Source organism: Dromaius novaehollandiae, chromosome 2 (genome assembly GCF_036370855.1).
Source record: "Dromaius novaehollandiae isolate bDroNov1 chromosome 2, bDroNov1.hap1, whole genome shotgun sequence".
Taxonomy (NCBI): Eukaryota; Metazoa; Chordata; class Aves; order Casuariiformes; family Dromaiidae; genus Dromaius; species Dromaius novaehollandiae.
In genome coordinates this window covers 144,381,828-144,406,896 of record NC_088099.1, presented here as the reverse complement: position 1 = coordinate 144,406,896, position 25,069 = coordinate 144,381,828, and the positions used below count along the sequence as shown (strand labels likewise).

At 36.9% G+C, this 25,069-nt stretch overlaps 1 protein-coding gene across 9 annotated transcripts in view; it reads left to right on the top strand.

Annotated features, from left to right (window-relative positions):
• The window catches only part of VPS13B (vacuolar protein sorting 13 homolog B), a 483,999-nt gene that overhangs the window by 304,083 nt on the left and 154,847 nt on the right, over nt 1–25,069 (top strand). For all 9 annotated transcript variants that reach the window (XR_010388020.1, XR_010388021.1, XM_064507672.1 and 6 more), the window contains 3 exons: nt 11,043–11,246; nt 19,966–20,092; nt 21,723–21,866. Coding sequence is in view for 7 of the 9 variants with exons in the window: in XM_064507672.1 (XP_064363742.1) it covers nt 11,043–11,246; nt 19,966–20,092; nt 21,723–21,866 (475 nt within the window). In the remaining 2 variants the exon portion in view is untranslated. The remainder of the gene's footprint in view (nt 1–11,042; nt 11,247–19,965; nt 20,093–21,722; nt 21,867–25,069) is intronic.

The window sequence follows — 25,069 nt, the reverse complement described above, 5'->3', positions numbered from 1 at the left end:
CCTTGGTTGTTCAGTCCTAATATTCTGTGAAAAGAAGAAACGCTGATCTAAACAGTTGCCTTTCAGACTCTGCATTCCTTTAAGAATTACAGTGAGCATGCCTGCCTTTCCACCAAGCAAACCGGGAATGCTTGTTAACATGCAGTTGATAGTAAATTTCCACTAGAAAGGACGAGAAACCAAATTGGAAAAATCATTTCAGGTAATAACTGAGGCCTCACCTGTTTCTCAGCTTCTGTCTGTGTTGCAAGAGCAGCACATGACGTGCTCATGAGCATGTGAACTCAGAGCTGTAATTCCCTCAGGAAACTAAAAGTGGTAGAATTTTGCTATTTTGAGGGCACTGATGGTTTTGCATCATGACTTCTCTGAACTGAAGATTTATTCCTTGTATAGCCCGTAATTGAGGTGACTGCTGAAGAAAAGAAGTAATACTGAATTTAAAGCACAAAGGAAAACATTCAGACGTATAGGTACAAATATTCAGGCTGCACATTTAAGAAAGTCAGTTTCAGGGAGAATAACAGCTCTTTAAGAAAAAGGAAGGACTGAAGAGAAGGGGAGTATGATCAGTTACACACTTGAAAATGCAGTACGGCTAGATGCAACTTTTATACAGAGACATATCATGTCAAAAGAGGAGACTGGCAGTTATCAAAGAAAATAGACAAATTTGCGTATTTATCAATATCTTGAGAAGCCAGTTAATTTGCATCTTAGGTTAGGAGGACAACAGGAAAAGAGTGAATATCTGTAAAAATATTGTTTCGCCATGAAAAAAAAATTCATTATACCAACATTTAGGCAAATCTGAATTTCTCAGGCAGGCTAATTATTGTTTCAACAGGAAATTTATTACCTTCTCAACTGGGTAATCAAACAGCGACTTGCTCCTTTTTTACTATGTTCAAGTGATTTTTACTTCCTTTTGTAAAGTTGTCTTGACATCTGTTAGTTTTCAGCATTTAGCTACAAAATGATCATTTCAACAGCTTGAGCTTGCCGCTATGTTCATGATTAAATGGGCTTTTTATCCAGCCACAGTCTTGGTACATTCCTGAGGCAACTCGAATCATACTTATGATACTAAATCTAAATAATAGGATCATCTAATGAAAACTTAACTACATTTCAGAATGTAAAAATAAGAACAATTCAGAACCCTGAGAGCAGCCAGTTTCAACAGACGATGGCTAATTGGCGCTAGTCAGCACCTGTGTGTTGCGTTGGGTCTGGTTGAACTAAATATTTTACTATCTTCAAATAGTTCCTGCGTCCCAGATTATTTTAAATAAAGTGGATTCCTACATTTCTGCTAAACTCCAAAATCCCTAATGAGATCCAAAGGCATGCTGTAAGTTCAAGAGATTTAAGAGAATATTCAATAAAAAAGTAGCATGCTTTAATCATGTTGTCATAGACTTAAAACAAAAAAGTAAATGCTTAACTACTGTCCATAGACCTTGTAATGAGTATGAAAGGTGCTATTCTTTGTTTTTGCAGGGAATGATTCATGTGGGATGATCAGATTTGTATAGCTGGCTCTAAGAGTTTCTTCTGCAACCTAACTAATTAGCAGAAGCTGGAAACTATACTGCCTCTCTAGTCAGATCATAATCTTTTAATTCATTTCTGTAGGCATAAGATAAATCTTTAATTGTCTGGGGAAATATAAAAGGTGCATTATTCAATATATCTCTTATTTCCATATGATTATGAATATTTTCTCCCTTTTACAGGCTAAAATTCACTGAGAATATATTGAGAAAATCTTTTGTATGTTTATTCTTTCCTCCCCCCCCCCCCCCAATCCCTTCCAGCACATACTTAAAAGTAAAATTCCCTCGATAGGTCTTCTGAGGCATAGTTTCGTATTGAATTTGGAACTGCTCTTAACAATAATTTAGCTGGTTTTGTAGGAACACAAAATACTGGTTTTAACATGAAAGAGAATATATTTCATATTTATTATGATTGGGTGTTCTATGAGGACAGTTTCTCAGTGATAGTTAAATGGAAAAAGTACTGCAAGGACCGTAGGAAAGAATTATTAAAGGAGATAAGTTTTAAGAAAGACGAAAATACTTTGTCTCTGTCAGCATAGAATGGCTTTCAAACATTAGGCTGGGCTATTCCTGATTTCAGACTTCGTTAATGATGTATTTCACAATGTCATATTCAGTGTTTTAAAAATTGTTCCAGCTTCCTGTTACGAGTACAAAAGCAAAACAGAATACCAGAATGTAAGTGGCATCCTTCGAGTTCAATTTAATCAGGGCCAAAGATAAATGTGAGTTATGACTTGGAAAGCTAGGCAGTTAAATATTGGTGCTTTAAACTGTTTTTTTGTTGTGCAGTATGTGCTTTAAACATCATCTATTACAATATACACATGCTGAAGATGTATATAGATATTGTTTAATATAAAGGAAAAAAATCAGTGTTTGCTTTTTCTCTCTGAGGTTCTGTAATACTTTTTATAGAATTGACTGATGTCCAAGTATCGGTTTGATATACTGACACAACAGTGAAAAGAAATCCTGGCCTATTTCAGCTTATCAAACACACTGTGGGCAGTATGTCTTTTACATTGTAGCATTATACCAGATTGTACCATTCCTTTTAAAGAAATTCCATGCATAAAATGTGAGGACTGTGTTCAGTGAAACTCAACCTCAGTAATTCCAGGTGAATTTGTAAAACACCTGAAAAGACTGAGGTATTGTACCACTGAACTAGTTAAACAATCAACTAATACAGAGTAAAATACAGGATGAAAGCAATGGCAAAATCACAAGATTATTTATCGTACCTCTATGGTACACCAAGCGCATATGAAATATTTGAGAAGATCAAAATTAGAGATCCTCTTACTGCAAAACAGCATTAAGTTTTGAGATAAAATAATTTCTACCATGAAACAGAAGAATAAAAGTGTTTGGGTTACATAGTAACTTGACTTTTTTGCTAAAATTCTCCCCCTCAATTTTCATTCCACCTATTTAAACTCTTCAAGCTCTGTCCTCTCTGACTCTATTTAGAAAAACTCTATTCCACTTGTTTTTCTAGAAACATTTGGCATCCAAAAATATCATACAGACCTTCCTTTGGAATTGTGCATACTTATCATTTATACAATCTGTCAAATGTATATTTATACTATGCTCCCTGAATTTTGGTGAATGCTTCAAAAATATAACGAGAATCCTCAAACTGTCTAAACTTTAAACAGTATAAAAATGAAAAACTGATCTTTAAAAGTTCAGACTTACTCAGGCTGTTATTTCTGCTGAGGAATTTAAACAATAAAGTTACAAAAGTCATTAAAACAGATGACATCTAAATGCACAGCTGCAGAGTTCAGCTTTGTTTCATTTTATGCTTTTTTTGACGAGCTGAAATTACTTTATAGTTTACCATACTGTACCTTATCATCATTGGATCATTCATTCTGTGTTCCAGATACAGCTCTAGAAGAAAACTGCAGTGTAAAAGTTCTTCAGCTTATTTGCAGGAAATTACTGTAGCAGATCCTTTGGAACAAGAGGCTACTTTTAAATGTCTGGTCACCTCACAGGATATGTAGAGCATTTCCTGCTCATAGGACTAGAGGAAGGAAGCACAAGACCAAAATGTTTGATGTGTGATCTACTGTAATTCCTTTCATGTGTTCAGTGGCTTTTATATGATCATTGCATGCTACCACTTCTGACCTTGGTGTGGTCCAGTTGACTAAAATCTGACCTTCCTGAATGGATAACAAATGGAATTATTGTGACACCCACCTGGCACCACCACGGTAATTAATGGGTGGAGGAGTTGCTATTTGTTTCTCTAAACAGGTGCCATACTAGGTTCCCAAATAGAACTAATTAAGTAGTTGCATAAATGATAAGTATCTTGAAAAAAATTGCCAGTAGTTAACATTTTTGTATATGCATGTAATTTATTTATTTGTGTTGACAGCTCTCTATATCAGATGATCTCAAAATGTTTTATATGGGATTAATTAATTATATTCACAACATCATTTTGGCATTATGCCCGTAATATCTATGAGTATGCTGATGGATGAAGAGGTTAATTTTACTGTGTAGAGTCACATAATAAGCAATTTCAGAGAGAGCTGGAATGAAATCTGCCTCTCCTATTCTCCATTTCTATGTTCTAGCCTTACAAGGAAGGGACCCTCCTGCCCTGTGGGCCACAAGAGGCCTGCCTGGGCAGTCTCCCTGGTCCCAGGCCTCCTCGTGCACCACAGAATTCAGTTCTCAGCTGTCTTCTTCTGTATGTTCAACACAAGACCTCTTTTCTCTAGCATTATGATACCTCCATGCAAATCAATCCCTTTAAAAATGGTATTGAATGAAAATAAATACCTATAACGATTCAATGGTAGTGGTTGATAGAACTGGTCAAGAAAAGAACACAAATTAGTTAACCAGAAGTAATCATTTGCAATTTTACAAGCTTTCATCTCTGAGCAGTTTGTTTAGGAACGGAGATTTTTGTCTAGGTGTTTTTCCGTGTTTAAGAAAAAGCTTTCAAAGTAAATGTAAGAGAAGACTTGCCTACTCCAGCTTGGCAAGAGAAAGCTGTGCTGAAAAATATTAGTAACCAAAAATAGCACATTTTGGTAAAGTTTTTTGGAAAATGTTAGATAATTTTATTATTACTATTGTTTTCTGTGGAAGGCAGAGTTGCTGCTGCACAGCTAGGAAAGTCTGGCAGCTGAGAGAGGGGTAAGTTTGTTTCTGTGAGCCCAGGCTATCCCATGCACATTTGTTTCAAGTGTGACTGTTTTACACCTTGCTTGGAGATGTTTAAGAGAAGCAGTTGTAGGTAGACTAGTTTAATAGCTTTGCTGAAGATGTTGAATACCTTCTCTAACAATGTTGTTCATTGTTTTCAGGGAAACAATATATTCCTAGCAGTAGATTTTGCACTGTACTTGTGTCTGCTCAAATTATCTTGAAGTAGCAGTAAAACAAACTCCTTCTCAAAGCTGATTTTTATAAACATGTACACTCCCCAGGCCTTACGTATGCCAGGCTCTGACACTGCAGAGGCTGGAACACACACGGTGACGCTCAGCCAGGCCGTAATCCTGTCCTATTGGATGGTCTTCCTGGATGATCTTGGGTCTGGAGGATCTGTTCTGTAGAGCCAAGTGTCCTTTGTCTTTTTTACAGCACACTCTGACATTCACGTTTTGAATGATATTTTCATATACACTAATCCGTCATCAAATCATCAGTTCTTCTGAAGATTTGAAATTACCAAGTTCCATAATTTCTGCAATATGCCTATCCCTGTGTTATCTAAAGATATTTACAACCATTTGGTGGCTCATCCTCTTCTTTAGTATTTTATACTTGTTTAGTATTTTATACTTGAACCAGTTAGTGTCTTGGCCATGATATCCATCTGTAGGTATAAAGAATGTGAAAGGAACCAAAAAGCACAAGAGACACAAATCAGGCATTTAAGGATCATTAGATTAAAACAGGGGAAAGTTACTTGGTTATACTCAGATTTTATTAACTTTATCAGTTGTTTGAAACTGTATAACACAATCACGTGTGAAATTTCTGTTTCAGTGGCATACTTTTCAGTCACTGCTTGTCATTTATTTTCGATGTACTAATCACACAAATAATCTACCTCTAAGCTAATTTATGTCTATTCAGAAAAGCTATAAACACTGCAAATCATTATACAGTTTACAGTATACAACCGTTGATGACTACATAAAGTATTCAGCTGGAATTCAGTTAGTAACTTCTTCCTCAGCTTTAGTAATGTGATGTATTTGTACACTAAGTAAATGTTTAGAAGTAGTCAATCATCTTTTTTATTTTGCTCACAAAGCTAGCACTGATGTTTTCTTTTCTGCAAAACCGAAGCCGAACCCAGGTGCCTTAACCGTTTTGACTTACGGGACGCCCACCGCTTCTGTAATTAATGCTGATATGTCCGGCCGTACATAACACAGCACTGGAGAACTAGTAAGGGAGAATGTAGTTTTCGTTGTTAAGTAGATTCATGTAAAGATTAAATGTAATGTTAAAATGAAAAGTGAGGTGAGTTTAGACATATGAATGAAACATTATCATTTACTAATCAGTAAAGCATTTAGCAGAGAAGCTTTACCACACACACTCTGTTTGTATTTAATCATTACAGAGAAGATATATACAGATAAGAATTACACGTAAGTTAGTAGGAGCTAATTAGTCATTTGCTAAAAAGGTGAGCTGGATAAAAAATTGATGGTGTCCAAAGCAGAATATGCTGCCAGCAAGCATGGGGATGGGGCGGTAGGTGAGGTTTTCCGAGGCTGAGCGGGAGAGAGGAGAGGAGCAGCTGCCAGCAAAGCCGCAGGGCATAGCTCCTGGGAGAGAGGCAGATATGGGGAGAAGTGCCATTTGCTGCTGGCAGCCTGTGACAGCCTGCCCTACTGACCACACTGACCTGCTTCCAGCATCCCAGCAGTGTAATGACTACAGATTAGTCTCCCTATGGATAGGGAGGGTGGGAAAGAAAAGCAAAGCTGGGGTTACCCTTTGGAGAAGATATGGAGCTCATGCTGTATGGCAGAATGTGTACCTGGGGTCATATACAAACTTAGAAATTTGTCAGGACCTTCCCACCTAAAGGTCTCTCCTCCTACCTTCTCACAATCATAGAATTTTCCTATCTGCTGCTTTTGTTTAATTCCACCTTTAGTGCCCTTATCCCATCTCTCTTCTCCCTCCTGTTCCCTGCTCTGCCCTCCTTTATTTTCTCCTTAACTTCTCATTCTTCTTTGCCTCTTTCTCACAAATGTATGTTTTAACGTCTCCAGACTTAAAACATATCCACGTCTTCCACCCTGAACTGTTGTGATGCAGTGTTTCTTTTATGCATGATCTAAGATCATGAATACTACTACTACATAGCGTCTTGAGATGTGGGGAAGTTCTGTTTCTCACCTTGTGGCTCAACCATGAGCTTCCTAGCCTGTGACAATGGCATTTATGAGGTATAGAAAAAAAAAAAAGCTGCCTTCCTTCAGAAGGCCGATTCCTGCCTGGGGTTTTACTGACAGAAGTTCAGCATACAGAAAGGCCAGTAGCGTCACTGTGGATTCTCTGTGGTTATCACATTTTTCTGTCCGCTCTTTTAACATCTGTAGCATCTCCCTCCAAGTGGAGCTCTGGTCCCATTGCTTCCCTGTTTAATTCCCCTATCTGGTATAACATGTTCTGTCACCTTGGTGAGGAGATAAGGTAGGGAATTATCTTGAATTGAATGGGGAAAAGGCAATCAAGGAGCATAAAGTCAGTGATAAATACTCCTGTGGTTCCAACACTAGTTCAGCCACTTCTCACTCATAGATCTAGGGCTTTCATTTGGACTTAGACCATATACACTTAAGTAGAAGAGGAAGTAAGTGGTCCTCTTGCATAGCATCTGCATCCAGGTCCAATAAGGTGCCACTAGTTTTACCTCTGTGGAAAGTATATTTTGATCCAAGCTTACTCTGTTTCCTGTGAAATTAGAATAGGAAGAATCTTTCACCATCAACAAAGCCTTTAATGACTGAGATTTGGATAGGCAGATTTGTTTGTCATCTCTGTACCTGGAGGAGGAAATCAACACACACAGAGATCTAATAAGTGCTGACAAAAATTAACTGTGTGTGTAGACAGTAAGTATTTCTTGATCATTACATAATCTGTCTTCTTTAAATGCCATTTTTTGGCTCGTTTAGGTTTTTGGAGGTCTCAGATGAGCTATAAGTGAATGGATTTATCTTCTTTACAGTGGGTCTCAGAGTTATGCCTATTCAGCAGCATGTAGTAACTGGTTCAACATGAACTGTTTCTTCTATAAACATACAAAAAGCCTGACCCAGACTAAATCAATTTAAAAAGAAAAACATTAAAGCAATGTTTCCTGTTACATGCTTATGGTCGTCTTTGGTGGCTTATGATCTTACTGTATTATTGACCAACTGTTGCAGTCTACACCACCTGCTGAAAGGTTCAGATGGGATAGTGAAGTTGTTTTCAGAAGGACGAAGCAATTAAATTTGTAACTCCTACAGTACCCTTCAGCTGGTAAAACAGTTTTTATGCTGGGGTAGAGAAGTCATGAGTCTTGGCTTACTCTTTTTCCTGATTTTACTTGCTAGGTTAGCTTTTGCAGAATGCAAAAGGTTGCAGAGTTCATACATAGCATATATGTTTAAGATTAGGCCAGTTCTGTTGCCTTTTTAACTTACTCTCATCCTTCCTGGGAGTATACTTAATAAGATTGGGACATACTCATATGAAAATAATTGATATAGAAAAGCACAAGTGAATGTTCATGTAAAGGCCTGTATTTATATAATTTATTTGGGAAAAGGCTATGTTTTATTCTGTATATAAAACTGTCAAGATTTACTTTCTGCAAGCCATAATCGGTTTAATCAAAATGTCACCAGGCATTAATAATTAATTCTAGTATTTTAAATATATGTATAAAATGTGTTTTTTAAATGGTAATCTATAGAAACATAATTTGTTTGCTTGGATTTCACAGATTTACGTCTAAGTGAACAGAGGAAAAGTTTTGTATAATATGCAGGAGACTGTTAATAGTAGGAACAGAATGCAAGTGCAATTTTTATATCAGTATGAAAGTGTTAGGCTGTCATATCCCAAAGGAGTACAAACATTATCCAGTCTTTGAGATTTTACAAAATGAAATGGATCAAATAAAAACACAGAGGTCTCATCAAATCTTACATCAGCAATGGAATACACTGGCTGACCTAGTACCTCTTTTCTTAATGTAGCTTACTTGTGTCTAAATAGTAGCTCTGCGTATTTGCTGCACCTAAATGTGTGTGCCAAAGAGTGATTTCATTTTTATTTAAATAAGTAAATTTAGTCATTACGTGGGAGGAAGAAAACCACTGCCACGATGAGGAGTTTCAAGATGACATCAGTGCACATCAGTGCACCAGGACATGGTTGTGCAGAACAAGCCTAAGGAATATAGTGCTAGGTGCAGCTTACTACAAGTTCTCAAGCTGATCGTGAAAGAGTGAATGAAAATTACGCTTTACGGTGAAATAGAGGAGAAAAGATTTCATTAGACAGGTGAAAGAATTATGTTCTGTATTTTATATACTTAAGCAGATTTCATAAAATATATTATTTGGTCTGTTAGTTTGAATACTATTTCACAAAATAGATACGCCAATATCTAGTTGCATTAGACAAAGCAAGTAAGTAGATTACCAAGTGATATTGGATCATAGAATAATCTACAGAAAAAAGAAAAGAAAAAAATGCTGCATACATATTGATGAAATAATGCCTAGAAGGAATAATAAAAGACACAGTTGTTGTGGTTAGACCTCTCTATGCAGAAAGTTGACAAACAATCCTGAGTTTTAGGAAACCACATTTAATTTTGAAATACCACTACTAATATAACACATTTTCACTGCATTTCTGCTAAGCACTTAAGAAAGTTATAGGGCTACTGAACAATGCCATCACACTGCCTCAACAGCAATGAACTTAGTCAAAACTGTTTCCTTGCCTGCCATTCGCGTGACACTGTGGGTTGATATGATTGTTTAAGTGATTAATTAAGAACCTTAACTGTTAGCGTGCTCCATCAGGGATAGCAGCAATGGCATCAGCAGTTGTCAGCTCTGCGCCAGGCCTCAGGGATGTATGGGGTGATGCATTTGCAGTGGGGCAGCACTGGGATTGCTCTTAGGAATAGTTTGCCTACCATTAGCAGTACATCCATCACAGGTTGGGATGTGCTGCCTTAATCTTTATTTATTTTTAGGTTGTTAGCATCAGTGATTAAATGTTTTGCACAGTTCTAAAGTTCTCTATGGAGACAGTGCTTATGTACCAAATAATGGCTGTGATACAAGACACTAACCTAGACTGGAGCAGTAGGTTATATGGCAGAGGCTAGTAAGAAGCTAAAGCTTAACTCAGTGATGCATAAAATCATGAGAAACACACTATACTTTGCATGATCACAGATGAAAAGCAAAAATTTTAAATAATATCCCCTTGCCTCCTTTTCTGGTTTGTTTACAAAACAGTAATAAGTTCCATTGCACATTTTCATTACATTATCAAATGAGCAGTGCACATGAAACTACATTGTTCACAATGTATGAAGGACAAGATCATTTCTTAGAAGATTTCCTAGTGCTCATCAGCAAAAGGTAAATGCTGTTTATAAGACTCTTCTGATGCTGGTCACATTCTGCATGATCTTAGCAGCATCTGGTCAACCAACAGCTCTTGAATGTTTTTTTTGAACTTGGGTTTGACTGTTTCTCAAGCACGGCTGAATATAGAAATATACTGCAAAATGTAATGCAGCAGAATTTGGCAGAATCCACACGTGATTTGATTCACTCAAAAATGCTTTTTTTCTCGCTAGTCAGAATAATTTTAATAGGAAGCCATTGTACTAAAATTCCATGTTAAAAAGGTTTACTTGTTTTTCCATCATCTTGCAGTGTTCTTTTTAATTTTTATTATTTCAGTTAAATTTGAACAGTTGAAAATTATCTCACATTAAACTCGTTCATACTACTGATATGTAGCTGTTCTTTAGAGGACTTGAATCCAGCATCCTTTCTCTATTGAACAGATGCCTGAGTTAGGTCTGCTTGCCTTCCCCCACCTCCATCCGGCTGCCCACATGGACCTGATCGAGTGTGCACTGAAGTCAGTGGATAGATCTCATACCAACTTGGGTGGATCAGGCTAAATTCTGAAATATATCTGTTCTCATAGCTCATTGAAATACTCAGGAACAAGGCATCTGGACCTAAGATAATACTTATATATAATCAGGAATGGCAAAATTGGTACCTCAATTTTCTCTGTAGCAAAATTCACTTAATAAGCAGATCAGCTGTCAGATTTGACTTTCATTGCTCATTGCACTGTGCAGTGTTGTAGCTGACTGCACTGTGAAATACAATTTGTTCTGAATTGCCTTTTTTTTCTTTGTCATGGCAGGAGAGCACTGAATTTAGGGATACTTCGAGACCCTGGATCAGAGGTTGAAGACAGACAATATCAAATAGACCTTCAGTCTATAAACGTTGGTACTGCTCACTGGAATCAGCTGAAACCAGAGAAGGAAAATGGAAAAGGAGGAGTGTTGACAGAGAATGAAAGAAATTCTCAAAATCCAGCGCTTGAATGGAACATGGCCAGTAGGTAGGAACTTTTTTTAACCTATTCTCTTCTAGAATTGCGTACCGTAAGCACTGCAGATATCATTTGCAGTATATCTGAATCAAATAATTCTGTAGTGTTTTTACATTGCAAGCACATTTCTTTAGAGTTTTGAATTATACATTTGAAATGCTTATTACTATTGTTGTTGCACTGTAATTACTGTATAGTTATTATGTGTCTCTTCTTCCATTATAAACTCTTTTCTGAGTGGCTTGCTGTACTTCCATAAAAATAACTCCAGTGCTGAGACTTGGCATTCAGCTTCTCAGTCTACAAGCAATGGGAGGTTTTGGTTTGGTTTGCTTTTGTTTTGTTTTGTTTTTAACTTCCTTTGTTTGTATTTTTACAAAGTTTGAATAAAACCAGCTTAGACATTTCTAAGTTAGAGAAGAATAAAGTAGAACATTTTCTGTTGGTTCTGAACTGTTTTTTGCACTTCTGTAACTAAAAGCAGATGAATTTTTAAAATGATACATTTCAACTGAGTCTTCCTTATTAAGATACACACACCAAAAACCCTTCCAGTTAAACAGGGTTGAAAGAAGAAGTATACATACATTTACTTTGTATTTTAAATTTTAAAGTTTAAAATTATAAAACTAATAAATATTTTTATTAATTTGAGAAATTTTTATTCCAGTCTTAGATGCTTGTTTATAGTCTAAAAACTCATACAGGTGCTTTAAAACTTAAACTTAATTTTTATCAATTTAAGCACTCAGAGTTCTCTTTTCAGACTGATGGGGAATAAGGTTTGATACCCAAGAGCAACCCTACAAAGCTCATTTTGAGGATTTAGAAGCTGTTCTGCTAGGGGAAGCCTATTTGCCCCTACTTTCTTTTTCTTTTTCTTTTTCTTTTCTTTTTTTTTTTTTTTCCAATTTAGAAGTCCTTCACATTTAACTTATGCAAAAACTGTCCAATTTATATGGAACTGTATACACAGTTTTATGGGTCCTAAGATAAAGATTCTTAGCTGAATAATGGGACGGGTTCCTAGACATTATGTACAAAAACCAGGAGGAACCGGAAGAAAGACAAAAATGGACTTATTGCTGATTTAATTTTCAAAAAAGGGAGACCTGAGGGATCTGAGAGATTTTCCTTAAAGTGCAAGCTGTAGCAAAAGAATCTACATGAGGATGGCATGCAGACTGCAATGCATGAGTGGTGAATTGAGGAATGACCAGGGGAGCAAATAAGCTCGCTCTGGAGGAGTGCGTACAGGAAAAGGATGTGATCAAGAATAAATTCCATCTTATCATCAAAAAAATAAAGAACAGGAAAAACAGGAGATCTAACCAAGTAATGATAGAGCAGGAAGGAGTGGCAGGAGTACAAGTAAAAATTTAGTTAAATCCAGTAATAGTATCTGCTCTTCATTTATAAGATCCCCTGGTTCTTTCCTATCATCTAACATACATTTATTTATTTATTTATCTAATACAATTCCATGAAGGATTTTTCTTACTCTTGACAAAACGTGTGTGACCTAGTTGGGTCTGGATGTTGGGCAAGTTGCCCTTGAAGTTCTGTCTCACATAACAATGTAGGGCCACTGGCACTTTTTGGAAGATAAGATGACATTAATCTCCAAAGGAGTTTTGGCCAATTTGCAACTTAAGCTAACATTAGGAAACCAGCCACTTAGGAACTGGCTTTTCTTTCCCTTCCCATTGGCAGCTGGAATCAGTGTCGTCAGCCGGCTTTGGTCTAAGCTTTATGGTTATAGATTTTGATAGGAAATTTGGTGAGATTCCTGAAAAGCTATTAAGATAAGAATAAGGGAAGCAGCTGTTACAAGAAATCTGAGGGTTGGGTGTGTTTTTTTGTATAACTGCTTGGACATTCTTATTTTTTTCCACAGAGCTCCCGTATAAATTTTTATTAGAATATATTTGACTAATAAGTGTGTTTGCTTTGAAATTGCTTTTGAGTGAATATTCTGCTTGCTTTTTCATTTAGATCAGGGGTGATATGCACACGTTAGTGATACATTAGTGATATGCAATAATGTATTTTAATTCTAGAGACAATTTGCCTAAGGAGAAAGCTGGTGTAAGTGTTTTCATGTTGGTTTGGCTTAAAATCTTATACATTTACTACAGTTCATTTTCATGATGTGTGCGTTTTTGCTTTTTAGTTGGCAGTCAGTTTTGCTGCATGTGGGTTATTTTATGACCTGTGGAAGTGGTGTGCTGAGAACTGGAAGAACCTGGGCTGTTGTCGGCCATCCGCTGGAATACTTCCAGCATGCACCAACGGGGTGGCTGCGTGGTGTTTTACATGGTGCTTAGTGTTTTCAGGATGAAATTTATCTTAAGCTTTACTGAAGCTACCATGGAAGCTTTATTCTTTGACCTACTTGCGATAATGTTTTCTTTTTTAATTCTTTAAGTTTCATTGATATGTTTAACCTGGAACATAATGAATGATTTTTATTGAGTTATTTTAGGGTTGGTTTCATTGTTTGGTTTGAATATACTTCTGTTTGTTTTTACTTATCATTTAGACCCAGTGTTATGGTTTATTAGGTTAACTAGGTTATAAGGTTCTTTTTTCAGATCCATTTCTGTCTCTTTTACTGAGTTCTTTTTTTTTTAACGCTTAGTTGATGTGTGGCACAGTTTATAAGCCAGTCTGTATCTGTATATTTCACACAGAGTTACTTTACAGAGGACTTCGGCAATGATACCAGCCTTTCATTTTCCATTCCCTTTTCTAAAAGTATTACTGTAAATATTTTTTATGAAATAAATAATTATAAAAATTCTAAAATAGATTATATTGTAATTTAGTCTTCAGGGCTGAAATCTGTTCTTGATTTAAAAATTTGAATCAAAACCAAATCATTCTAAATATAAAATGTATGGATATAACACAAATAAACATTTGAGAGCTTTTGACGTAATTTATCATTTAAACACTGTAATGTTTACACAAAAAGTAAATCCTTCAAATTTTCCCACCAGTTTTTCTGGAGTTCAATATTTCTAGTATTTAATGTCTCATGATTGTGATTTTTTTTTTTTTTTTAACTTTTACATTTTAGTTTGGAAAAAAGAAGTCTTTGCGATGAAGCATGTTGAACATTTCAAGCTGTTTAGGGCAAAATTCTTCACTAGGGGCTATTCTGAAGTGCTCGTGTAATGCCTCCTGTGCTGCTGGAGGTCACTCGAGGAGGGGTGGGGGAACTGGAGCACTGAGGTAGGGTAGGTGCCCTCTCTCAGAAATAACTGTCCAAATACTGTGCTATGCTGAGGATCAGGGATCATAACTCTTCCCATTATGAAATGTTTATTCTTCACTGCAGAAGTTATAAAAAGCTCCCTAATGGTGTAATATATAAAAAGAAAACTGGAAACAGTCAGACAGTTCTAATAAGGTTATGTACAAATGAAACCTGTCCACATTTATACCCTTTACCAAACAGCATGTGGGGAACTGGGAGTACTTAACCAAAAGAAGTTTTCTTGATTGAAAATTGCTTTTTCAGCTTGCAGATCCCCTCCTCCCTCTCCCTCCTCTCAATGGAAAAAACAACAGCCCTGAAGGAAATAAAGAAATATATCCTCTCTTGAGGCCTCGCCCCCGTCCCCGTGCAATCCTTCTGCAGCTCCCAGCAGCAACTTCTGCTTCCTGCAGCCTGAATAAACTCTGTTTAAAAAAAAAAATTAATTGAGGTTAAAAGCGTCACTCTTCTGTGTGGTAATGAATTGAGTGTGGCAATATACTGCATTACAGTTTTGTCCTTGGCATACCACCATCTGGAACGGCTCTCCGCGACTCTCGTTGAGTGTGTCAGGGAGCCAACGAGCTGTTGTACAAAACGGAACAAAATACCGCTCTTGCTTTGCAAGGATCTTCCAAAAGGTTTCTTGCAGACTTCTCATTGAACAGTTTTAATTTTCATGCTTTTCGGAAGAGTTGAAGTACAGCTTGTACATATATGAATACATGTCTAGGGAAATAGGGACATACCCTGTGAATGTTTGGGGATAAAATAAAATACATTTGCATTCAGTCCTGTATTTCAGTTGTTGTATTTGTGGTACCTTAAGTCATGCCTGTATTCATACTGTGCAAAGCCTTACTCCAGTAAACTGGAAGTTATTTTCTTTATTATAATAATCAACAGCAAAGAAATGTTGCAAAGCATTGTTAATAAGATGAAAATTACTTTTACTGAGGCATAGTTGTTTAACAGTAGTCATTTTGTATGACCAGATGGTGTACGTTTGTTCGTTGTTTTAATTTTGGTAGTTAGATCTCAAAATGGTTTTATGTCACTTCACTGCCCCATGATGTATGTTTGCCGAAGCTCAGGGAGGTGAAAGGGTGGGAACTGTGCTGCCCCGTCAGGTGGGGACCTGAGGCGCAGTGAAGCTCGCTTCCCCAGATGTCGTTAGTAGTTACACATACTGATACGTCTGTGGATCAGGGCTTAATTGGTTTACACAGTCACATAGGAAGCTTGCTAGGGAGAAGTCATGCAGAGGTCCTAAGTCACCAGGTTAACTAACGTAACATCCATGGTTTTGCATGCCTCACACATACAAACAGCATGTGGTTATGAGGGGTGGGCTATGCGCATACTCAATTATTGGTGATCAAGTCACAGCCTTGCATGGGAGGATTCCTCTCTCGGTAGATACGAAAGTTGTGTGACATACATACAGTGAGCTCTTGGTTGCCATCTGTGTATTGAATGTATATGAGTTTCTTTCTGACTGATATTTTATTTAAGTATAGAAAGACTCAAACTCCACATTCAGTAAGGTATAATAACAAAAACTTGATAATAAAGATTAAGGCAAACATTTTTGAAGTTGGACATCGAGGTTATGTTCAGCTCTTTCTAGACAGGTTTGTTTGTTTGGACTATTTTTTCCACATAAGAGGGCCAACTTATAGCCCTTTGTGTGCATTTTCATGGCTTATCCAATCTCACATCATCGCACCTCCTTGATTAGTGCTACATCATCTTTTTGGCAGTCTTTTCTCCTCATATAAATTCAAAATGCTTCTGAGTGGATGTAATCAAACGCTGATGATTTGATTACAAAATCCTGTTCTTCGGGGGGGGGGGGGGAGGGTTCCCCTCTCTTCTCCCCACAACATTTTCAGTCATATTAATCATTAGATGTGCCTTTGCTTTTAAGGTACGTCCAAGCTTCTGGGTCTGTCCATTTCCCTGTACGTGTCGTCTTCCATTTTCGTCAATTCACCTACACTCACTGTTCATCAAAGCTCTTCATGCTGGTTTGCAGGCTGCCACATTTAACTTTCAAAAAAGCACACTCTTGCTCACTCCCAGGTTATCCTACATGTTTTAAAGGCATTTCCTGTGAATATTCACAAAGTTCTTGCAATGTCTTCTTCCAGAGCCTTCCGAAAAACTCGTTTCTATTATGCTTTAATACAAAAACTTGTAAGACAGCTTTCAGGTTGCCCCTGTACTGTTATCATTACCTACAGGGCTGTTAGTTGTTCCCTTTTACTTCCCTGTCTGCTGATCTGTTTTTTCCTATAGTTAAATTGTATTTTTTGAGGACAGAGAGCATTTTTGTCCTATGCTTTTACAATACCCAGCGCTGTGGCTCAGTGGTCTGTAACCAAAGTTCATGTTATCCTTCAGATATAGCCCAAATTCAGCACCGAGTAAAAGGCACCTACAAGCTTTATCACAACTGTTTTGCTGCCTTGTTGCTTTGTGTTAGCATATGGTCTCTCAAATGTGCTCTGCTTTTAAGTGTAGATGATCAACTGCTTTAACATCTCTAAAAGTACTAGCTTTTCCTTTTTTTCAAGACAAATATATACCAGATGCATAAATGAAGCATGGAATGAATGTGCTGCAGACATAGAGCCATCATTACGCTCTTCACAATCAAGTTTTTTCATAAGCTCATGTGGTGTACACCTGTGTTAAGTTAGCAGTGCACTTAGGTGCAGTGTGGAAGATTTAATTCAAAGTGGAATTTGTTGCTTTGTTCCTTTTGTGCACTTTCTCATATCCTCTCCCTTCATTATTCACTGTGCTCTGTTTGCCTTCTGTTTGTACTTACAGTTATTTTGCTAATACTTGATTTGGCTGAACTTCGCATTCACCAACTAGAAATACAGAAACTAGTAAGTAGTGTAGGAAGCAATACTACACAAGGATGACTGAAAAAAGAAAAGCAGTCAATCTGTATTACCAGAAAGTCCTTTAAAATACAGTGTGCTGGATACCTACTAAAATAATATTTGAAAATTAAGAAATGGGAGTATTTAGGAGCTGAAAAATGGTTTGAACAAAGAGCCAGTTGTCAGTTTTCTGTTCTTCAAACAACTTGTTTTTATAGTTTTGTTTCATATATTAAAATCATGCTTACTAGAAGATTTTTGTCCCTTCAAGTGTAAGTTATCTAACATATAGCTGTGTGCTCTTTCATAGAATTGTTCTACTACTTAGCTCTTTCTTTTTCCTCAAAAACAAAGGCATTTCTTTCTCATCCTATTGTAAAGGGGAAATAGGAATCTGGGCAAAAGCCATCTGGTTTATATTTAAAACTAAGGTGATGGCAGGCAGAGAAGCATTTGCAGAACTGGCAAAATCTAAGACCAGCTTCTCTGTTGAAGTAGTACTTGAACCAATAGCTGATCTGCTTTCTGATTTTGGTGTCTAATTAGACTAATCTTGTTTCAAAAGCCATTATTGCAGACCAGCAGAGCTACACCTGGCCAAACTATTAGAGCTTTTTCTGTCAGAGAGTGACTTTCTCACAGTCACTGATTGATTTGCCCTTAAGTACCATACACAACCTCCTTGGCAGTGATTGTGAAGGTCATTTGAAGCAAAAGTTTGTTACACCTGTGCTCAGTAAATACTAGCTCTGTAGCATCTGCTAGTTAACCTCTGTATAAAGCTAAAGTTGTCCTAAATAAACTTAAATGCCTTCAGGCCTACCCACATCTGTTCCCTTATAGTTTGTCACGCTTTCTACATGTTTTGAAGACACTTAAGCTAATTGTTAGCAAGATTTGAGGCATCAGTACCAGAGCAGTCTAAGCAGTAAACTCTTATCTATGGATTTTGGCCCTACTAGAAGTGTATCTAAGCCAGAGTTATAGTCAGGAAATGTAATGTTATCTATTTAATTTCTTTTCTGCCTAGCTCATGGCCTATAAACCATCAGCGCGTGAGATTGTCTACTTTTCAACTGAATCCATTTCAAAACTGTTACCTATACCTGAATGTGCGTGTTTATCTCTGTTCTTAATCAAGAGATGAAATCACCTATTCTGCATGCAATTAGGAGATTACTGCATAGATAGGCATCTGACCGTATCGTTTTATGACATTGACATGGATAACCAGAGCTGGTGGCAAGCATTAATTGTCTGACTGCATAGCTCATGTGTCTGGCTCAGCTCTACAGAGCCATTATTACTGGAGATAGTGAAATTAAAGCTAATACATGTATACCTAACTGTCATGTAGATACATCTCAATAATTCTGCATAGATGTGTTCTTTTTTCCCTGGCAGTGTAGTTCAGTCTTTTATATTGTGATAGGTGTTTGCATAATTTTAACTCTCTAATTTTAACTTTCATTGTTTTACAGTTGATACTTTCTTATAGCTTACCTAGGACCAATAACTTTTTGATAGTTTTAGAGTTGTCTGTGGTGGAACGCAGGAATTTAGCATACCTATAAATGATGATAGGTAGATACAGTTATCGAAAATGTCTCTTGAAGGAAGGGGTCTCCCAGAAATTTGAGCTGTATCCTCTTTTGGGGTCTGAGCACCATCTTGATCTCATTACTTTTTTCTTTTTTTCCTGATCAGAAGGTCTCAGATGGGATTCTGTGGCAATAGTTTATTTGACCTGACCCACAAGATCCTGGCTAGTTGGAATGTATTGTCATAAGCTATTAGTGGTCCATACATAACAGGGTTGTGCCTCTAGGCTTAGTATTTGGTTAAAGAAAAAAGAAAACACACATACAGCTGAAAAACAAATGTAATTATCAAGTTAAATGGCACAAATGTTCTTGGCAAGCAGATCTTGATATTTAGATGAAAAGGTACCAACTAAGAAAAAACAGTGACAGAAGCAGTGGAAGAAAGCTGGCAGCTTTAACATCTTTGAACAACAACTGTAAAAAATTGAATGTGTGATTGCTAGAGTTATGTAGGATTAGCTAGTTAAATTTTTCCTATCTTTGATTTTGTGTTAGTTATGTTATGGTGAGCAGTAATTTTAATTTTTTCCCCACAGGGCTTTAATGCAAAAAAATCAAATATTATGTGTGGCAGTTATTTATAAAATAAACAGCATCCACTAGCATGTTTGAAAAATATTGATTATAAAGCTTGTGTCTTTATTCAAATGATTTTGTGTAGTTTAGTTAAACAACAGAAAAACAAAGCCAATTGCAGCAATTATCTGACTGGGTATAACTTGAAGAGTCAAATATTTAGGTATATTTTGTTCATGAAATAAAGGTGCATTCTGCCTTCAGGATTGGAACTAATGTGATTTATAATGATGATATTTAATTTTTATTGAGGTAGCAACCAAAAAGCAAAACTGGTATTGAAGCCCTATTGTTCTGTGTGTTGTATCTTTGGAAGAATGTGGGAAGTTTTGATCCCTGAACAATTTATAATGTGATTTAATCTCTCTATCTTTTTTCTTTTTTTCTAGCATAAGGCGGCATCAGGAAAGGAGAGCAATTTTAACTCCAATTTTAACAGATTTCACAGTTCGAATAACTGCAGCTCCTGCAATTATTTTCACAAAAATTGATGCTCCAGAGAATTTGCACCCGGAGGTTAGTACAAAATGTGAACAGAAATAGCAGAACTTTTAATATATGGATAATGTTTTCAAAAACAGAAATTATCAACTATCAAAAAAAATCTTAATCAGTACCTGAAATGTGCTTTCTCTGCCCGAAAGATTTCATGTATAGCACTTGATATTAAAGGCAGCCTCTCCAGAGGTAGATAAGCCTGTCAGCAATCCAGAAAATGGGAATCCTTTAATAGTTTCCAGCAATATTTTTAAAGGTTTTGTGATGGAAAAGTGTTGAGAAGAGGTGCTATAATAGGACGTTACAAAACATATTCACAAGCTTCTCATAAACAAACCTGAAAATATGATCTACATGCTACCTATAAGAAGCAAGCTGAGTTGCATTCTTTTAGGCAGATTTTCAAGCCCACAGATTTCCACAAAGCATCCACTCCTTGACCAGCAAAATGGGTACTTCAAGGTATTCCATATTTAACAATCACTTTTACCAGTCCGTGGTCAGCTTGTTAATGGTTAGTGTGTCAAGCCTGTTACACACGCAAGACTGGCTCGCTTTCTGGCATTATTTCATAGGTAGGAATTTAAAACACGTTATAAAGGGGAGATGTCAGTCAACTTTTGTAAGCTCACAGGAATTGTTCCTCATAACAGCTACCTCCTTGAATGAGCAAAACTGAGATAGGAATGAAAAGGATATTTATACTTTCTTCAGTAGGTGCACATTGTTTGAAAATAGTAGATAATAAGTATATAAAGAAAATTTGACAACTTGTTTTATGTAGAGGGCCATCACAAGTGCAGATGGAAAAGTTTTTAATGTAAAAAAGAAATAGAAAGCTTTGGGGGTGGCTAGGATGCATGGAAATGATTCAGTAAAAAAAAAATCTCTGAACTAATACTAATGTTCAAGAATTAAAATGCTTTTACTTCTTGAATTCTTCTTGTTATCTATTCCCTGTATGACATTCACTGATGAAAGGAGAAGCCTATTTTAGATTACCAAGAACTTGAACGTTAGGCACATAGTTTTCATGAGAAGAGGCAGTCCTTCTAATTATTAAGCAAGCTTTCTGGATTGGTGCTGTTTTTCATCTCTTTATTGTTTGCCAGCGGTGGTCAAGAGCTTTTCTTGTGCTAGATAACACCAATAAAAAGTGATTATCCAGCTAGCTCTGCCAAGGTATTAACAATGGTTTACAGGCAAAGAGAAATCAATTAGGTTGGTTATCAGTGAGTTCCAGCACATGATTTCATTATAAATCAAGTAGAGTTTATGTTCCAAAAAAGTGCATCCTTTTTTGGAAGGGAAAGAGATTTGTACTCATTGCCAAGAAAATAAAAAACCAAACTCTGACAGTCCACTATTTGATACTACCAAGAGACAGAAACAAGACCTCACACATGAAATGCTTTACTTACAAAATTTGTCTTAATGGTTACACACGCTGTTGAAAGCAAAGAAAAGAATAAGCCACATCCTCGTTTAGAAGCCTGATACACCACTGCCTCCTAGAAAGGCATAATTAACATTTTATACGTATCTTGAAGCACTGACTAAAGCAGAAAATCAAAATATAGTTATACAAAGACTGAAAATTATTTCCCTAGTAGCTGCTATCTAGTATTTTCCCTTATTTTCTCTACAGGAGATTTTAGTGTGTGGTCATTCTTTGGAGGTAAATGTGACAACAAATCTGGATTTATTCCTCAGTGTGGCTCAGGTACAACTTCTTCAACAGCTAGTACAAGCCAATATGGTTGGATTGGAACCTTCCAGTAACACCGCTGAGGTAGGTTATCTTCCCTGGTTTGCAGTTAATTTTCCTTTAAAATACTGTACCTCTGATCAGTGTTTGCAACATCTACAGTGATAGCGATGTAACTAAATTACATATAGGTATTATTATTCTGTGTTTGGTCAGATTGAAAATGATTCTGAGGTGGTTGTTATTTTAGTAAAAATATTCAGTAAATAGGCTGAGGTGATTCTGCAACACCTTACGCATGAGGAAAATTAACTGATGAAAATAATCAAGGTAAGAAGGAAATCAATTTTGAAGTAGGTTTTGGGGGTTTTTTGGTATTTAATTTCAACTCTTATTGAAGCTTGGTCATCTTCTCATGACTTTACATGTGTATACACTATATTGTACAGGTCATTTAAACCAATGAACTACAAAATGTTCTCTGCACCTGGTAATGAATACTTATATTGGCTGTCTTCAGTCAGATCACTAGGATTCAATCCTCCTCTGAATCCTCTTGTACTTCTTCATTAAGAGTGATGATTGTACACATATAAGGTATTTCATCTTTTGAACTATTAATTTCTCCTTTTTTCTGGACTCCTGTAGTATTCAGCAATCATCTCTTGGATTTGTCATTCCTGTTTATTTCTGAGAGCTGATACATCAGCTTACATCAAAAGCCAGCTACTAATTGTGACGGAATTGTAAGTTTAAATTATTAATCTTCTAGGCTGATGCAAAAAAATATGGGAGAAAAGACGGTGGGAGCTTTGCCCTAAGCAAAAAGTATATATTTTTTATCCTCTAAACCGGGAATCTAGTCAGGCTGACAGTATCTTTTAAAGACAGTCAAAATTAATATGAGACAAGGTTCCACTGGAATGGCTGCTACACCCATTGAGAAATCTTGACAAATAATAAAAAGAGGGAGAGAGTTAAAAAGAGAGACACAGTCAATTCTTCCTTTCCAAAAATCTATCTTATGGGAAAGCTGGAGAAACAACTTCTGCCTTGCCTACCCGCACATGGATTCAGCGTGCATTGGGGCTGGGTGGAGGTGGGAAATACTCTAGAGCAGCCAAGGCTGCTTCTGTTCCTCACTTCTCATCCTGTCAGAACCTCAGAGCTTGTTTATAACTTGCTAATCTGGGCATCACACCATCCTACTCTTCTTCATCCCTTCCCGAGAACAGGGGGAGAGAAGGGACATTGTTTCATTGCCACATTGAAACATGAAAGACGTTATAAAGAAATGCAGTGTATCTTTCTCTTCCTTGAATACTTTGCAGACCCAGGGCCTCTTTTGGATAGGCTTTGGGTGAGCATTATAAATAAATGTATGTGGGAATATCTTCAATAAATAATTTGCAGAGCTCTGTTTTCCCATTGTCAGTGGAATGGATAGAATCACAGGAGTTGAAAGGATGCCCAGAATTTTAATTTTGAGCTAGTGCTGTGCAGAAGTACTGCACCACTAATGTGGACTGTACAAACTTAAGAGCAATTTAATAGATTCTTTCAGAAAGCTTTTTCTTGACTATATCCTGAGATACCTATTTGTTCTTCATTAATATCTCCCTTGCATTCCTGAGGTCTTCTGTAACGTGTAATGGGAATATTTCTGTTTCATATTGGTGTTTTCCTTCTTTTAATTAGTTGTAAAGCTATATCTAGATTCACTATACTGAAAATATAAAATCCAGTATTTTATTTTGTTACTCTTTTTCCCTTTTTTTTTTTTCCTTCCCAATGTTCTGCAGTCTGGTATGCTTATATGAAGCCACCCCACCCTGTAGTAGATACACATTTATCATTATCCTCATGTTGCTTCCTTAGCCAACAGAAAGAAATGTAATACACTGATTCTATGCTGCTATTTTCATTTCAGTTAATCAAATCTGGAGCCTGCACACGGCTATACATACGTATGTCACCCTTGCTAATTGCTTCATTGCAAATATCATAAAATAATTTAGTTTGGAAGAGACCTTTGGAGGTCATCTAGTCCATTCTTCTTCTCAAAGTAAGACTAATGTCCAACTTAGATCAAGTTTCTCAGGACATCATCCAGTCAAATTTTTAATATCTCTACAGATGGGATTTCCACTGCCCCTCTGAGCAGTTCTCCAGTGTTTAACCACCCTCACTCTGATGTTTTTTTTAATTTATATTCAGTCAGAATTTTGCTTGATCCAACTTTTAACTATTGCTTCTCAACATTTCACTGTGCATCTCCAAGAAAAGTCCTACTTTATCTTCTCTATAGTGCTGCTCTAGGTAACTGGAAACTGCAATTTGATTCCCTATCACCATCCTTAGCCTTCTCTTCTCCAAGCTGAATAAACTCGACACTGTCACCCTCTCCTCATATATCCTGTGCTTTAGCTCCCTAACCCCCTTGATGGTCCTCTGCTGACTTGAGTCTGTCAATCTTTTTCTTCTACTAGGAAGCTCAAAGCTAGAAACAGTACTCTAGGTGTGGCCTTGCAAGTACCTGATTAAAGGGAATAATCTCATCCTCTGACCTACCGGTTACGCTGTTGTTAGTGCAGCCCGGGAAGTGGTTAACCTTCATCACCACAGGGGCACACTGTTGTCCCGTGATCACCTTGTTGTCCACCAGGACTCTGGGATTCTTTTCTTGAAAGCTGCTCTCTAGCAGTTGGTCTCCATCCTGTATTGTTGTTTGGGATTGTTCCATCACTGGTACAGGAGTTTGCACTTACCTTTGAACTTCATGAGCCTTCTGTCAATCCATTCCTCTCTTTTGTCAATATCCTGCTGAATGGCAGCCCTACCCCTCACTGTGTTAACTGCTCCCCCCAATTTGCTGTCACTTGCGAACTTTCTTTGGGGACAGTCTGTCCCCAAATTAATTAATGGCAAGGCCATTAATGAAGACATCAAATGGCATCAAACCTTGAGGAATATTGCTTGTAACCAGAGGTCAGCTAGAGTTTGGACCATTGACCATTACTCTCTGATTTTGATGGTCCAGTGTGTTTTTCACCCACCCTGTAGTGCACCCGTTCAGTTCATACTTACCCGTTTGAATACAAGGATGCTATGGAAGACTGTATCAAAAACTTTGCTTAGGACAAAGCAAATGACATCTGGTGCTCTTCCCACAGAACAAGTCATCTCGTTATAGAAGACCTGGTCAGGTTGGTCAGGCCTGATTTACCTTTGGTAATTCTTCTTTTATCTTTGGTAAATATTCATTGGTAGCTCCCAGACACTTTCTA